Below are 16904 nucleotides of genomic sequence, written 5' to 3'. Positions count from 1 at the left end.
CTCAAACTTGGACAATACAGACTAGCGCTATTAAAGTATTGTCACATATGGGTTGCATAGCGACATGTCGCTTGTAGGTCGAGATGTATAAATCAGGCTTCAGGAAATTATCCTGTGTGAGTGGCACAAATGCAGTTATGATCTACTGTGCATCTCAGGTTCAAATCTGGCATTGATTATAGTCTCAGAGATTTTATGATAGAAAGTACAAGGCAATTGATCCATTTCAGTCAAATCGTGCAGTGTAACAATATGCTTATGCTATGCAATATATCCATATCCACATACAGTGTTATTGTCTGGTGGATTTAGGTGAAATATGTGTGCATATTTGTAAATGCAGATGTGCGCATTGGCCCTGATCATCAGTGCAATGGAATGGTCCATGTTGAAACGTTTATCAACATAAAGTATTTATACGGGAGGTATGAGGATGTATAGGCTATTAAAAAATATATCTTCAAACAAATGCTCTTGACATATCTTTACAAGACGAGATGTAAGGCAATTGTGCAACGTGTACAGTTATGTTTGCACAATGCGCAAATGTCTGAGTCAGCTAATTCCACATGTAACCCCAATGCACGTACCAGTGATAACTGTGGGATGAACACAGGTGGATTTCTGCTACACTTGAGCAGTGATACTCCCCCTCCCACACACGCACGCACGCACGCACGCACGCACGCACGCACGCACGCACGCACGCACGCACGCACGCACGCACACACACACACACACACACACACACACACACACACACACACACACACACACACACACACACAGGGGGGACCCCTGAGAGTATAAAAAGGTAGCCTGTCCAAATCTCCGGTGCAGAAAGTTATAAGCCAAGCTGCAAACATGCTCAGGTTTCTTCTGTTGACCTCTCTCGCCGCCCTGGGTAAGCGCTCCACTGTCCAGCCCATTCTGCTCGTCTACAAGTGTTAATTTTGAAATAGTTTTAGTCATCGTCTTTTGAATACAATTCCATTAAAATTGTAGTCATATTATAGTCATCTGAAATGTTTTCGTTTTATTCTAGTTTTAGTAGACTAGTAGACTAAATATTATGCGATTTTAGTCAACTAAATCTACAGTTGATTTAGTCGACTGAAATAACTAAATTTTAGCCTTCATTTCAGATTTTTAATTTTTATGTATTGACGAAATTGTCAATCATAGGTTTTACTTTTTTATTTAGTTTTCGTCAGTGAAAAAAGGCAATTGCCGAACATTTTTCGTCATATATCTACAAACTTAACAATGAATACAAGGCACAATGCTTTAAGACTTGGAACCACTTTAACCATTATTTTATGCTTTAACTATTAAAACAAATATATACACAGCAGATATACAAGCTCACAGCACGGCATCGAGTGCCATGCTGCTAGTTTTGAAAAGTCGTGAAAATGTACAAATCTTTGAATATCTAGGTATTTTGTTGTAACTCAAATTTTAAACAAAGGATTTAGAAGACATTTTAGAATCAGGTCAAAATATTCAAAGTCTTGCAGTAATTGTCACGATTTTTCAAAAATAGCAGATCTTTTTTAAATAGTTGAATACAAATCTTTCTGTTTGTCCTCCTCATGCAGTGCTGGCTGAGCTGGAGCCTCAGCCCAGGTATCTGGAGGACAGTGCTGAGGAGAGGGTTGTGGGAGGAGAGGTGGCCAGACCCAACTCTTGGCCCTGGCAGGTAAGCCATGGGACGATAATCGTTATTATCGTTTATCGTGATAAAAAAACACTCATAATAATCGTATCGTGGAGATTTAAGTTTATTGTGAAACCATCCTCCGTCATGCAATGGGATCAATTCACCTTTTGTTTGCCGAGCTGCATATCCGGTACCTTTTAAACCCTCATTGGTAAAACAGACCTGGAAATAACACATTTAATAGTCTTTTTTTTTTCACTCTCTACCAAATCTCTTTGCCAAAAAGCCACGCAATGCGTTGTGAGCTTGTAGATCTGCTATTTTTTGGCAAATGTTCTGATGGATGTTGGGGATATTTTGATTATCACGATAATATCGTAAATCTTTGTTGTATATTTCATATACAATAATTGTATATGAAATTTTCATATCGTCCCATCTCTAGAGTACATTCTCAAATCCTGAGCATTAATTTAACTCTGGGACGGTACAGATGGAACCAAAAATGGACCCGTACAGCATCCTATTGATTCCATTTGTAAACGCCCAGTTTAATTAAAGTTAAATAATTCGAAGTGTTTTTCCCCCAAAACTCCCTTCGGTCATGTGAGGGGCAATCTTCCATCGATTAATTTGCGTAGTGAAATTGTATTGGTTATCCAATTAGTCTGGCCTCAGTCTGCGCCACTCGAATCCTCGTCCTTGGGCGCTCTGCCAAGATGACATTATGTATCAGTTGGTGTATTACATGAATACTATGCCTCCCCCCCAGATCTCTCTGCAGTACAAGTCTGGAAGCAGCTTCTACCACACCTGTGGAGGAACCCTGATCAGGAAAGGATGGGTGATGACCGCTGCTCACTGTGTGGACAGGTGAGAGTTTCACACATCACTGTTATCCTCAAGGTGAAAAGTACAGTAATGTGTTTACTTTTCACCTCTGGGATTCGGGAAGAGTACAAGAGAGTGTAACTGTGTCTCATTTGAAATGCGATTTTCTGTTTGCAACTGTGTCGTTAATTATTCTACTTAAATAATATTAATAATGAATTGATGAATGAACACTGTGTAGAGGTGACACACCAGTAATGTCAATGTCCAGATGTGTCAAAAAGGTAGCATTATACAGATCAACCCATTTGAGTGTGAAACATCAGTTTACAAGTGATTTCATTGTTGTCTGGCATTTCTTTTTTTACTGTCTCAGCAAAAGAAACAACAGACACCCATTTAAAAGGATATGTTGGACCTGAAGGCATATTGCACAAAGGAATGGACTCCAGCAATTAAAACACTTATTTCAAAGGAGGAAAAAAACAGAATGTTTCAGGCAAATGCCTGGCATTTGCCCAGATTGTCTCTGCAATAAACATTTTAATTGCAAGATTATACAGTTGTGAGAGTAGTTAGTGGGGGTAACTTTGTTTGTTCTGTGTGCCTCAGCAAAAAGTCCAGTCAAGATGAGCCAGAAAAGTAGAGCGAAGCATTTCTTGACTCTTAGTTTTCTGGTTTCATTTGTTGGATGTTATGTATGCCCTACAGGACCAGGACGTGGCGTGTTGTTCTTGGAGAGCACAACCTCAACAGCCACGAGGGCAATGAGCAGTACATGAGTGTCAGCCGTGTCCATCTCCACCCCAGATGGAACTCCAACAATGTTGCTGCAGGGTTTGTAAAACTCTACTTACAGTACAGTGCATCAAACATTACTGATCTAAAAGTGAGCTTGAGGTTCTGCTATTTTTGGCGTGTGGCACCGCCAAACAACCTAGTAGCCCATGAATAAAGCCTAACCCTAACACCAGTGGTGTAAAGTAACTAAGTACATTTACTTGGAGGTATTTGTAATTTACTTGAATTTCTACTCAACTCCACTACATCTCGGATCCAAATATTGTACTTACTCCACTACATTTATTTGAAAACTTTAGTTACTACTTACTAGTTACTTTGCAGATATAAATTATAATATTATAAAACATACATTAACCACTTTAGCCCTATTTTAAACACAACGTGTTGCGATGCGACGCGTTGTGAGCTTGTAGATCTGCTATTTTCAAACATTTGGTACTTTTACTTTTAGTACTTTTTTATACCAATACTTTCATACTTTTAGTCAAGTACATTTTGAATTCTGGACTTTCACTTGTAACAGAGTATTTCTATATTGCAGTATTGATACGTTTACTTCAGAAAAACATTTTAGTACTTTTTCCACCACTGCCTAACACTGATCACACTAATAACAGAATGTACCATAACAAATCCATGAATGTTCAAATATAGCCCAGACGTATGCTAAACATGTTGCTAAAAACATCAATTGGCAGATCATAAGATGTTCAACAAGCACACAGTAATAATAGCCAGAGAGTATCTAAATGATTCCATTTTCACACTGCATGGGGTTTGAGTAAAGATAAGCCTTGCCGAGCCATGAGGCCCATAGGGCAGGAGCCTATCTCCTGAGTCCTGATTCTGTAGCGTAAGTACTGCACACCCCCTGGTCATATGTCTCCAGGGCCTTACCCCTGATCCAACACTTGATGCTTTGGTATGACCCGACCGGGGTTCTTCAGGGCAGACACTCTAACCACAAGGCCACTGAGCTGGTAAAGATAGGCTTTGTAAACAAAGATTAATTTCTCTGAAACCTCTGTGAATGTTGCTCTGACTCGCAGGTGGGACATCGCCCTGCTGAGGCTGTCTTCCGATGCTCAGCTGAACAACAATGTCCAGCTGGGAGCTCTGCCCCCCTCTGGCCAGGTCCTGCCCCACAACAACCCCTGCTACATCAGTGGATGGGGACGCACTCAGAGTGAGTTAAACTGTTTAAAATGGAAATAGCATTTACGTAACAAAGCTCTCAGTAGAAAAGCATACAATTAAAGGGATTTTTTTGTCCTTTTATCGTGTAGGCTTTTGTGATCACCACATCAGACAGTTATTACGTTGCTCGATTCAGTATTTAGATATTTGATATTCGTTTTATCAGACATGTGTTCTGATGACTCATACTGCCCTCCATGGGACGTGCAGAGAATGTTAGAAAGGCTAAATTGAAATGAATTGCCAGGGGCTGACATTTCTAAAAGGGCCCTTTGGTGAAAATATTGAAAATAGCCGACCTCCAAGCTCAGGTCGTCTATTTTCGATGCTTGATACCACACTGAACAAAGCATAATCAAGTCAATACTGGAAATAGGGCGTACGGCATGGATTTCTGCTATTTTCGGCAACGAGGTTTGGTGTAGAGGAGAAAAAGAGCAAAGTACAGAGAGAAAGGTCAAGTATGTTAAGTATTGACAGTTCAAGTGGTTAAATATCTGAAAACACAAATTGGCATGAATCCAAAATACGTTTGTGCTGTCAAACGATGAAACTATATGGAATCTATGAACAGGTTGTGGAGGTCCCTGCTTCATCTCTCTCTCAACTAAGGGGTCCTTAGCCTGAAAACATTGAAGACCCCTGAGCCCTAGCTCTCTTTTCTGTGTCATCCCCAGCTGGTGGAAACCTGTCTGCTCAGCTGAAGCAGGCCTACCTGCCCGTCGTGGACCACAAGACCTGCACCAGCTATGGATGGTGGGGAAGCACCGTCAAGGACTCCATGGTCTGCGCTGGAGGCGGTGCTGAGTCTGGCTGCCAGGTGAGAGCTTTTTTTTTACTTTAAAAAAAGAAAGAAAGAAAAGAAAAAGAAACAGTGGAGAAAGAGTTATGTCCAGGCTCAGAGGGAAACAACACAAAATGTTCACAAAAGCCACCAGGCATCGATGCAGAGAATAGCTATCCCAAGCTATAGGTAATATTAAAGGTACATGGAACAATGCAGCAGGGGGCTGGCAGGGGGAGAGAGAGAGAAAGAGAGAGAGAGAGAGTTGGGGGGGGGGGACAGCAGTATAGGCTAGTTGATTATAAAGGTTAATGCATTAGTCATTGGATGAATTCTCATGTCATTAAAGATTTGCTCATGCAAGGCTTCTCTTTGTAGAATGGCAGGGGCTAATTAAGACAGTCACACAAATATCATTCATTATTCATTATTCAACATCGATAGGAAAGAAACTCAGGAAACTGTAGGACTAATAGCTTGCCTTGTTATGTCAGTATTGTTGATATTTGATGTTTGACGAAAATTTGCATCTTGCTAAATCCGGTGTATTTACATTGCTTCATGTAATGTTCATTAATAGCCTATGCATTGTCCCGTCTAAATAAACAAATAAATGAAATTGAAACGAAAGCCGGCTATCTGCAGCCAGAGTTTGCGTCCAAACTCTCCTGAACTTGAATGCAGCATCTTATGTTTAAAGAATTGCCCTCTCTGTCCATGACATTACACCACATCTTCAGTATTGATTATGCTTAGTTCAGTGTGGTATATCAAGCACCGCACATAGCCAACCTCCAAGCTCTCAATGTGTCGCACATTGTGAGCTTGGAGGTCTGCTATTTTCGTTACATTCTCTGCACGTCCCTGTTCTACTGTAGGGTGACTCTGGTGGACCTCTGAACTGCTCCGTCGGCGGAAAGTGGGTGGTTCATGGTGTGACCAGCTTTGTGTCTTCCATGGGCTGCAACGCCAACAAGAAACCCACCGTCTTCACCCGTTCCTCTGACTACATCAGCTGGATGAACTCAGTCAGTATCAATCCGTACTCCATCTAACTATCTATCTCAGTGGTTTTCAACCCTTTTCATATCAAGGTCCATTTTTAATGCAGCATTCGAGCCACGGACCAACATTTGATGAGATTTAGCCTCTCAGACCCAAAACTTCGAATATTTTGTTGTCGTTGGATAACATTTTGTCTACAATTCTATCCATGCTGTATTGGTGTAGGTAAGGTACCATAGGAGAGATAACAGGCAAAACGTTGATCAAAATAACAATTCTTCTACATTCTCTAATTGTGTAGACTTTAAATAATGTAGATGTATATTAATTTAACTCTTGAGAGACAAATGGACATGTAAGGGTCCATTTGGTTTCATTTTACACTCTCAGGAGTTAAAGATCTATAAGACAGTCCATTTGGTTACCAACTCTCCATCATTTGGCTGGGGACCACCTGGAACCCCTTCAAGGACCACTGGTGGTCCCCGGACCACTGGTTGAAAACCACTGATTTATCTCATTGATGAGGGTCAACCTCCCGTCACAATTCAAGCAAAATCTTTGCAGGTATTAATTTCTCTCTCCTTCCTTTTTCAGATCATGGGTTAAAAAGGAGAGGATCTCATTGAAGATGTGAGAACACTTGCTCAGCTTGGTTTACTGCCAGTGTCTGTGAATAAACAGTATTAAAGAACGTTGTCACGACTCGCCTGATTTTCATTAGGGCATTGGCTAGGCTCAGTAAACATGCATTAGAATGCATTTGGGATGAATGGGGTGGTTTATTACATAAGATACAGTACGAGTCGGACCACTCAAACAGTACTAAATGGGAGCTGTGGGATGCTCTTCCTTTTGTATTGGCCATTCAGTATGAAAGCATTATAGTAAGAGAATATAAGGAAATTCTATCTGCCTAGAATTATGTCATCAGAAATGTAAACAGCACGTTGGTACAGTCAGACACAACACAACACAATAATACAACAATCACATACTGTACACATACAATGAACAAATACAAAACACATGTACGAAGGAGAAAATGGAAAAACTGCAGAAGTTAATGACAGCTCCTTTCTATGGGAATTCGCATTTACCTCCCCTTGTGGTCTTCCGATGTTTTAGGCCAGTATATTGCACAAATTCACATTAACTCACATGTGCACGCATGCACGCACGCACAGTCGCGCAGGGTCACTTAACACATAACACATCATTTTAGACGACATGCGGAGGCTCTAAACCTGGAGAATATGGCAGAGAGTTTTGGGAGGTTATGTGACGAGACAGAACTCCTGGCCCTGCAAGATAAACATTCTTCTGCTCAAATCAAACAGCTTAAGAAGCCCTACCCTTTTAGCACGCAAGCCTATAAATATTTGGCTTTTGGGGTCATTCAAATTATCCTACCTCAGCACTTCTTAAACCTTGGGTCAAAAATGAAAATGAAATATGCAAACGAAGCAATTGCACAAGGAGTGTGTAAGGGTATAAACTCAGTGGGTGCTTTTGGAAGAAGAAAAAAAAGAGAGAAAGAAAGAGTAACTAGAAAGAGTGCACTCAGCACACCTCTGACTTTAAACTTTTTCTCTCAATATTACCCCTCCTCCACCACCCACTCAGTACGTTTTGTTTTTCCTACAATGGCCATTGTAGTCAAGACACAGAGGACACAATGCTGTTTTTTTCCTGCACTGTTGAAAGAAAAAAAAGAAAAAAGAAAAAAGTCAACACAACAAACATGTAATCTGTTATTTTCCAACCCACAAACAATAAACCAACGGCCTTTCAAAATAAATCTAACCCAAAAAAGAATATACCTACAATAATGTCCCTTCAGGGGTTCTGTAAGACTATGCATGTCAAGATATAGCCTAACAATATTTCTACATAAGATATGATATGACTGATTATAATTTAGACTTTGTCCTTTGAGCTTTTTGCTCCAAAAGTTAATCATTTCTTTGGGGTGTTTCATGAAAATTCAGCCATCTGTTATTCAGTCATTTTGCTAACAGTAAAGACAGACATTGACATCATTGCGCGACCTTGATCTTTGACCTTTTCAAACCAAAAGTTAATTATCTCTTTGGGGCAGACTATGGATGATTTCAAACAAATTCTATGACCTTGGCCTTTTTAAACTCAAATAAATAAATACATAGAAACTGCTACAGTACATGTTGTTGATGATATCTAACATGGTAAACCTTTGGGTGTCCACTCCTTCCCTTGTCAACCACGTAATTCATACAGTATGTGCTTCGTTGTATGACAAATAGCGATTACAATGTGTCACCTTACGATGTGTTGTGAGATAAGCTATTGTCACAATTATTTGAGATAAAATGGGTAAAAAAATAATTTACAGAAAAAAAAAGGTTGTTTAGATGCACCCACTTTACCATGGGTATAGGATCCTTGTAAGATGACACTGTGGCTGGCAAGCACAGTGGGTCTTCAAATTGGGCTTCATCACATTGCAGAAGGTGAAGTGCTTGCCAGTGGCTATGAGCCCAACAACACACTGTACAGTTGTACTGTGTGTGACCTGGATGACATGCTGAAATCAGCTCTCCAGATGGGATTCCTCTGGTGTTTAATGTGACTGATATGAATGGAAATATCTATTTAGTGTGCAGGAGCAGAAAGAGTTTAGATGAAGAGGATTATTTCCAGGTGGCAGAATGAAACATCTACAGTACTATTTTTAAGAATGACATTTCTTTGAAGATAATTTGAGTAAATACGGATGGCATTCCCCCAGAGGTCTTCAAGAACTGTGATCTCGATGACCTCATCCTAGAGTTTTGCAACCTTTCTCTACTGCACAACAAGCTGAAATAATGGTCTCCCTTTAACATCATTCCGGTGCCTAAAGCTGTAGACCTCTTGAAACCAGACAACTACAGAGGCAGCCTGACACGTATGCAATGTATGCAAATGTTTACAGCCGAATGATACTGAATTGAATATGACAGGCCATTGCTGAGGCAGAACCAAAATGGCTTTCAAGAGGGGAGAACTACCGTAGCCCAGATATTGGCCCTAGAAGTAGAAGTAGTAGAATGATTGAGAAGGTGAGAAAGAACAACCCGACTGCTGTACTGTGCTTCATTGATTTCAAAAAGGTATTTGACTCGATTCACATGATGATGATGAAAATCCTCGAGGCCTACAATGTCCCTTCCAACCAGTGATCGAGTTATACCCACAGAGCTATGGGAGCCCTATTCTGGCGGCGCCGAAGGCGCCGCCAGAATAGGGCTCCCATAGCTCTGGGGGCCATTACCCGAAAAAAAATCGGGTAATTGCGGATATAAAGTCGCCTAAAACGGGTACTTTCCTATATTAAATCATATTAAATCGGGTATTTCGCGGATATAAAGTCGGCTAAAACGGGTATTTCCTATATTAAATCATATTTTTCCTTTCACAATATTAATTCGGGCTTCACATTGGCTATGTTGACAACTCCAGGCAGTCTTTTCTGTTCATATTAACTCACCATTATTGCTCAGCCTCCAGTTCCCAATTCCTCCATCTGATGATCTGAGCTCTGAGCCATCCAGCCAAAAGTTCCCGTTCTGGTAGCATAAAGTCGGCTAAAATGGGTATTTTTCTTTCTCAAAACAAGGCGGGTCGGGTTCATATTTATTTTCTAAAAAAAACAATGTCACGGGCACAGGCTACAGTCTTGCTCACAAGACAGCGTTGTTTGGTTGTTTGCACACTCTGGTTGTTTGTTGCTGTCCGAGTGTCCGCCTTCCTTTGCCGTCCGGGCCGTGGCTAGAACAGACACTCGACGCAGTGGTTCCTAGCTTATGGGGAAAGAAAGCCTGGTAGGCGAGGTTAGGGGAAAGGTAGGAAGTAGGAACCATTGCAGCGAGTGTGTTATAACCCGGACGGTAAAGGAAGACTCACACCCCACATTAAATGCGCCTGATTTATAATAATAAAATTAATAGTAGGATTAAACGGTGTGATGTCATTGTTTAGTCTTACTGTCTAACATGTTTATTTAGTATATCTAGTTAACATAAATAATATAAATTCTTCCAATGGAACATAAAAAAAAAGAAAACGAAAAAAAAAAAAAAAAAAAATACACACTTAGAAAAAAAGAGACCCCAAAGGGGGTTGTTGACTATGGGGTCCCAGACTTTAACTATGGGAGCTAAGCCCCTACTGGCTCCCACATAACTCGAACTCTGCTTCCAACCCACTCCGGGCAATTGTACGCAGCAACAAGGGCCAAGTGGTGACCCCAGATGGCAACAGTGAGGAGTTTGACATCCTGGCTGGGGAAATGCAAGGGGACACAATAACCCCTTTCCTCTTCATCATAGTCCTTGATTATGCGCTCAGGAAGGCCATCAGTCGGCGGGAGCAGGATCTTGGCAATGACAGTAGTCCTCCTGACAGACCTGGACAATGCGGAAATCATCAGCCTGTTCTCCCACCATGTGGAACAAGCACAGTAGCTCCTGAACAGAGTGGAGTCAGACTGTGCCAAGGTTGGCCTTCGCCTAAATACATCTTGTCGGAAAATCCGCCTCTGATTACAACAGGAGGCTCTGAAGGAAGTCATGGGTCATGGGTCAACTTAACCGAGCAAGTCTTAAAGTGAGGAAGGCACGTGCATGGAGGGCCCTGAACGGCATAACCAGTGTATGGAACTCCAACGAGGGAGAGACTCCAACTTCCCCTGTCAAACAAACTCAGTTCCTTCTATGCAACGGTAGAGTCTGTTCTCTATGGCAGTGAATGTTGGACCCTGAAACCAACCCTGCAGAACCCTAGTCTAGATCGGTGCTATACACCAGATTGTTGTGTACAGTACTTAACATCAGCAAGAGTGCACGTTACCAACAAGAATCTGTATGAAAAACGGGAGAGTGTTTTTTGCAGGTATTTCAGCCGAGTATATCAAAAAAGCAACTGGGTTAAGGCAGCGGAAGCTTGTTGTGATAGACTGCGCTGAGGTGCCGAAAGTCGGGGGGACGGAGATACACCTAAACCTAACCTTAACCCTAACCCTAACCTCAGTAAAACGAACGCTGGTTTGAGTTTGAGTTTGAGTTTATTTTGGATCCCCATTAGCTGTTACACCTGGCAACAGCTATTCTTCCTGGGGTCCACAGAGAATAATGTACATATATACAAAAAAAGCAAATAACATCATGTTTACAAATATCACAGAAAAAGATATAATCAAATAAAATACTTACAATAATAATAATTACAATTAATCCGGATGTATGAGAAACTGCTTTAGTCTGTTCTTAAAATGCCTTTTACAGTTAATTGATGTAATACATACTGGTAGAGAGTTCCAAAAAGTCATTGCCCTGTACATGACTGTATTCTTCTTTGCATTAGTTCTTGGCTTAAGTGCTGTAAATCGACCCTTCGCTACATGTCTGGTATTATATTGGTGTCTATTGCTGGTATAATGAATGTTTTTATATATATATAAAATATGCTGGTGAATGCTAACCAGGTGAAATGCTAACCTGCAGACGCTGGTGAATGCTAACCTGGTGAAATGCTAACCTGCCGATGCTGGTGAATGCTAACCTGGTGAATGTTAGACTGGATGGACCAACGGTGCTTACCCCAGTTGGTTTTTTGATACACTCGGACTGAAAGACCTGCAAAATATACTCTCCCGTGAGAAAATAGCAGCCAGGAGAATGAAAATAGCACGACACTGCCAAAGACACCAAGAACTCCCACTCTAACATAATGTAGTCAAGAAAGATACAGGAGTGCAAAGCACCAATGAGCTGGCCAGATGTATGAAGAACCGGGATGGCTGGAAGCGAGGATGGAGGTCTCGTTTGAGGACGGCCTAGAGAGACATTATTTTCACTTCACTTTGCTTCAAGTGGTTATTTTTCATTAACAAGATGAGTTTTGAAGTACCGTCTTCATTAACACACTCTTTTTCCCCTCCCAGAAAATGTAATAACTATTTAGCTGTTATGAATACAGAGAGAATAATTCCCAATAATCATTATACGCTGTCTCTCCCAGTGGAATCAAATTAAAGGTCACATTATCTGTAATTTCCCAAAAAGGAGGTTACATTGAGAAACACTCCTCGTTTGGGGCTAATTATAATCAGGTCTTTTCAATTTGTTTTGCCTGATTAATCATGTTAATCTAATGAAAGATGCTCACCTCTGAATTAAACACGCCTCCATGGGTGAGTGCCTTTGCATTCAAATGCTTCCTAACAATCCACAGGACGTTTCATCTCATGGGTCGAAGCACGCGAACGTGTAATTATTTCTGGCGCTTTCCCGGTTGATGTATGTATCTCCACCTCAGGTGTGACACTGTCCGGCTGCATTTATCCTCTGTGGTCTCACTAAAATACATGCTCCAGCTGCGTTCTCTTCCTCCTTTGGCCTGACCCTGACCTACAACCATCAGGATGCAGACGCAACTCCAGTGAGATAGATAGAATACCTATATAGGGTGAGAGATATAGAGTGTCAGTGTTGATTTAACTCTTGGAGTTCACAAATGAACCAAATGGACCTGTAGGGTCCATTTGGATTTTAATGTGTAATAGGAGTCACCAGCCAGGCTTAAGTTTATCTAGTCCACCAATGTGGCAAAAAAAAACTGCTTGAAGGTCATATTGTTACAGGCAATATAACTTATGAGTTCTGGGGGTAATTCAAAGCCTGCGACAGCGGGTTAGTGAAATGTAGTAGGCTTCCAGTTCCTGAACAAGTTATGGTTTAACATTCAGCTCCATGTCAGTTAAAGGAGGGAAGAAGGCAAAAGTTTGAATCATTTCTCATACATTTTTATGTGGACTGTGTGTGACCTATAGTCTGGGATCAGTAGCATTTCGGGTTTCTGGTCCGGTCTGGAGCGTTAACGACCTACGTCATGTTGTAGTCATCAGACGGACTACACTTTGGCCGGAACAACCAAACCGGAAACAGTTTTAACCCATAATTCCCTGCGCTCAAGGCCATAATTTTAGGGCCTTCCCAATAAACCCCTTGATGCGGTGTAGTTTTGCTTATTTTGGAAAAGTTTGTTTGGTATATCCATCTTTTAGTCCAACTCGCAGCGACTGGCAAGAAAGACTATACTTCTCATTTAAGGATTGGGGGAAAAAACAAAAAACAAAACAAAGCAACGCCGCTTCTTCTGCCTGTTTCTGGTTTAGGATCACACGGCCTGTTTAAAACAAATACCAGGCTTTCCTCTGAGGTGGAAAGTCTTTTTTAGACCATATCACACCAGTCCTCCACAACCTCCACTGGCTGCCTCCTGTCAAACAAAGAATCTACTGTACATTAAAATACTGCTCACCACCTGCAAAGCACTCCACAACCTGGCTCCCTCCTAGCTGTATGTCCCGTCCCTTTCCTTCGGGTCCAGTGATGCTGGCCTCCTGGAGGTCCCCAAGACCAGGCTCCGAACCTGGGGCGACATGGCTTTCTCTGTGGCTGCCCCTCCCTTTGGAATGCACAAGCATGTGAGAGACGCCCCATCCCTCCATTCTTTCAAAACGTTTCAAAACATAACACGCCAGTTTAGATTTGCATTTTTAGGTTTTAGAAGCATTTTTAGGTTTTAGATGTTTTTTACTGATTAGGTGCGTGGTCTACCGTCTATGTTATTATTACCGTAGTTTTTCTAGATTGATATTCCTATGCATTTGTTGTATTGTTGTTGATGTACTGACATATTATCTTGCTTATTATATTGATGTATTGCCTGTTTATTTTAAGTCGCTTTGGATTAAAAGTGTCTGCTAAATGCCTAAACTGTAACTGTAAACTCTAAGGGCTGTCCATACTTTCTCCGAAACCAAACCTTTCATCGGAAAGGTCCGGTTCAACTACAAAATTACGTCACTCGCGACTCCTGAAAAGCATTACACTGAATTAGAGTTCGGAAATCTGCACTTCGGAAAGCCGTAACTCTCCGAAGAAAAGTTAGGTTTCGGAGAGACTATGGACAGGCCCTTATTCTCAACTATTATTTTTACTCTTTTATTGCTTTTAATACTTATCTTACTTTTTTTTGTCCTAGCCTACTCTCCGGCCCCCACACACATATGAGCAGCTACTTTGAGTACTCTCGTGTTCTCCTCTATAATGCCTCCCCCTGGCCAGCCAGGGCGCCTGATGGAGGGGAAAGGAACTGGTTGGAATAACGCGTTCCTTCCACACACTACAGTACGTCCAACCGGGGAAACTCCCCCTGTCATGTGAAAAGAAGCGACTTGGACTCCTCATGCATAGAAGGAAGCATGATCAGTCTGTTGTCTCCACAGGTTGGCAGAGGGAGTGTAGCGCTCAGGATTAGATTAGATAATTGACACCGGGTGAAAAATAGGTTACAAAATTGTGGGGGGGGGAAAACGCTACTGTAAATAAATGCCAGGCATTATTATTATAAGAAATATGCTCTAAACTAAACTTGGGTGTATTGCACAGACTGGATTAAATTAAAACATTGCTTATTTGATTTAAAATACATCTTATAAACTAAAAGCAGTCACTATAGTCCATTGTGCGTGCATGCAAGATAGATAGATTGGGGGGGTTAAAAAGCCTGATACTGTAGCTTGTGGGAAGAAGCTTATCAGAACCTGACAGTTCTGCAACGTGTGCGGCGGTATCTCTTACTGGAGGGCAGAAGTTCAAACAGTGTGTGACAGGGATGGGTGGGTCTCCCTGGCTATGCTGGAGGCCTTGGTCAAGCATTTTGTGTGATATGCTGTATCCTGAAGTTCCTCGAACGATCTTGTCAGCTGTCATCACCACTCTCTGCGGGGACTTCCAAGCTGAGGCACTGCAGTCTCCCTACCAGATGGAGATACAGCTGGTCAGTACACTCTGTGGTGATTGGTGCCCCTGTAGAATGTGGTGCTGAGGAGGGGTAGCTGCAAGGCATGCACTCCTCATCCATCACTTCTGGAAGTCAAGAGGAGATGTCGAGTCATTTTCATTGCTTAATTAAGTACAAACTAAACCACAAACCAATAATGTTTTGCCATTCCAAGGGAATTTGTTATTTTCAAGGAATCATGATTCTTGTGTAATAATACACAAGTTTGAAAAAATATCACAAGTTACTGCTTTAACAAACTACAATATGAAGTTAAACTGTTAGCATGCACTGTGATATACAGATATAACATGATTTTAGACCTTTGCACAACCTGTGCAGTCGTGCACACATGACATTTGTACCCCCATAACATGGATTAAGTGCCATAAGGCTGACTGGCCACACCACTGCACTGTGGGCTTCAAAGTAAGTGCTTGTTCAGTGCTCTCTTATTAGCTGGGGGTGGCAGTCTGTCTGGCAGGCAGGCATACTGTACCAGCTGTTATAGGCCCAAGGAACTACTCGCGTGGAGGACGATGGGGAAGCTGTCAAGGCAATGATGGTTTATGTTGCTGGTGGCAGTCTGTCAGGCTGCCATGAGTCATGCGGTATATCCCTAAACAGTCTGCTTTTGCTTCTAAAAATGCACAGTGCACTGTTCAGCTTGATGGGAGTGATGATGACTCCATCAGAGATAAAAAATGTTATGGTTACACACTGCCACCTGGTGGGTGCTGAGGGGGTGTTGCTAGGAAACTGCTTCACATGTAAATAAAATAACACTGCTGCCCTGTCTTGAAGGATTAATTAATATGACAGAATGAATATGTACATGCCTGCTAGATGAAATTACCACAAAAAGCGGAAAAATAATGATAACATAATCATTTTGGTCCTTTGTTTACATTTACAGGGTCCGAAAAATGTAAACAAAGGGCCAAAATGATTATTTTATCTTTATTTTTCCGCTTTTTGTGGTCATTTTTTAATTGAAACACATATATGAAGCTTATTTTTTTATAAAATATTTTCGAAACATTATTTTTATTTTAGCATCCGTTTTTCAAGAAAAAGTTGACTATAGCTCCTTTAAGATAAAAACACGAACAAATAACAAGTGTTGCCAATAATTAGAAAAGGGGGGAGAAAAGGGGGATTATGACAGCAGGTGCTGCTGTCATAAAGTCACTCCCAGGTAAGTACAATGTGTGTTTGAGCTCAACACTAGTGCTTTTTAGGTTACCATCTGTCAGTTGGTTAAAGTCCCCAACATTTCTTTAGAATGGATAAACTTGACTAGAAGAAATAAAACATTGTGGTTATATTCAATTCAGTTTTATTGAATATCATTTGACGTCACATTATCCATTTTCTTTTTTAGCAAAAGCATTATGCCTGTAACCTGACTCCACCAGATGGTGGCAGTACTTTGGGCGGTACGCCCAAAGTGCTGCCACCATCTGGCGGAGTCAGGTTATTATGCCTGTACAGTATGTAAACATTTACAGAAATGTTATGCTTTACTTGCTGTAATGGTATAGGCCTAAATTACATAAATTGTCTGACCCACAGATCAAGGTTTAAGAAAACTCAGTTCCATCATTCTAATTTTTCATGTGATGTGAGTAGCGTTAACAGATATACAGTATTTATGAAGTATAATATGTAATAATATTACTATCTGAGACTACAACAAACCTGTTTAATGGGTTGTTTCTTCTACATGTTCAAAGTACCACAACAAGT

The 16904-nt window shown here is 41.2% G+C and overlaps 1 protein-coding gene across 1 annotated transcript; it reads left to right on the top strand.

Annotated features, from left to right (window-relative positions):
• Positions 1–857: 857 nt before the first annotated feature.
• LOC308286643 (elastase-1-like) lies at positions 858–6959 on the top strand. The gene is made up of 8 exons (XM_080727734.1): positions 858–904; positions 1602–1702; positions 2436–2536; positions 3206–3331; positions 4348–4484; positions 5173–5315; positions 6158–6307; positions 6882–6959. The coding sequence occupies exons 1-8, from the start codon at positions 865–867 to the stop codon at positions 6891–6893; spliced, it is 810 nt and encodes a 269-aa protein (XP_080583860.1). The 5' UTR covers positions 858–864; the 3' UTR covers positions 6894–6959.
• Positions 6960–16904: the final 9945 nt, after the last annotated feature.

This window comes from Nannobrachium achirus, assembly GCF_963921795.1.
Source record: "Nannobrachium achirus genome assembly, chromosome: 6".
In the NCBI taxonomy this organism is placed as follows: Eukaryota; Metazoa; Chordata; class Actinopteri; order Myctophiformes; family Myctophidae; genus Nannobrachium; species Nannobrachium achirus.
This window is presented reverse-complemented; position numbering and strand designations above follow the sequence as displayed.

Bases quoted from the DNA above. Each gene is read 5' to 3' on its own strand.
- LOC308286643 (XM_080727734.1), top strand. From the start codon at position 865: ATGCTCAGGTTTCTTCTGTTGACCTCTCTCGCCGCCCTGG. The intron at 905-1,601 runs GTAAGCGCTCCA...CTCCTCATGCAG, and splicing joins GACCTCTCTCGCCGCCCTGG to TGCTGGCTGAGCTGGAGCCT. The intron at 2,537-3,205 runs GTGAGAGTTTCA...TATGCCCTACAG, and splicing joins GCTGCTCACTGTGTGGACAG to GACCAGGACGTGGCGTGTTG.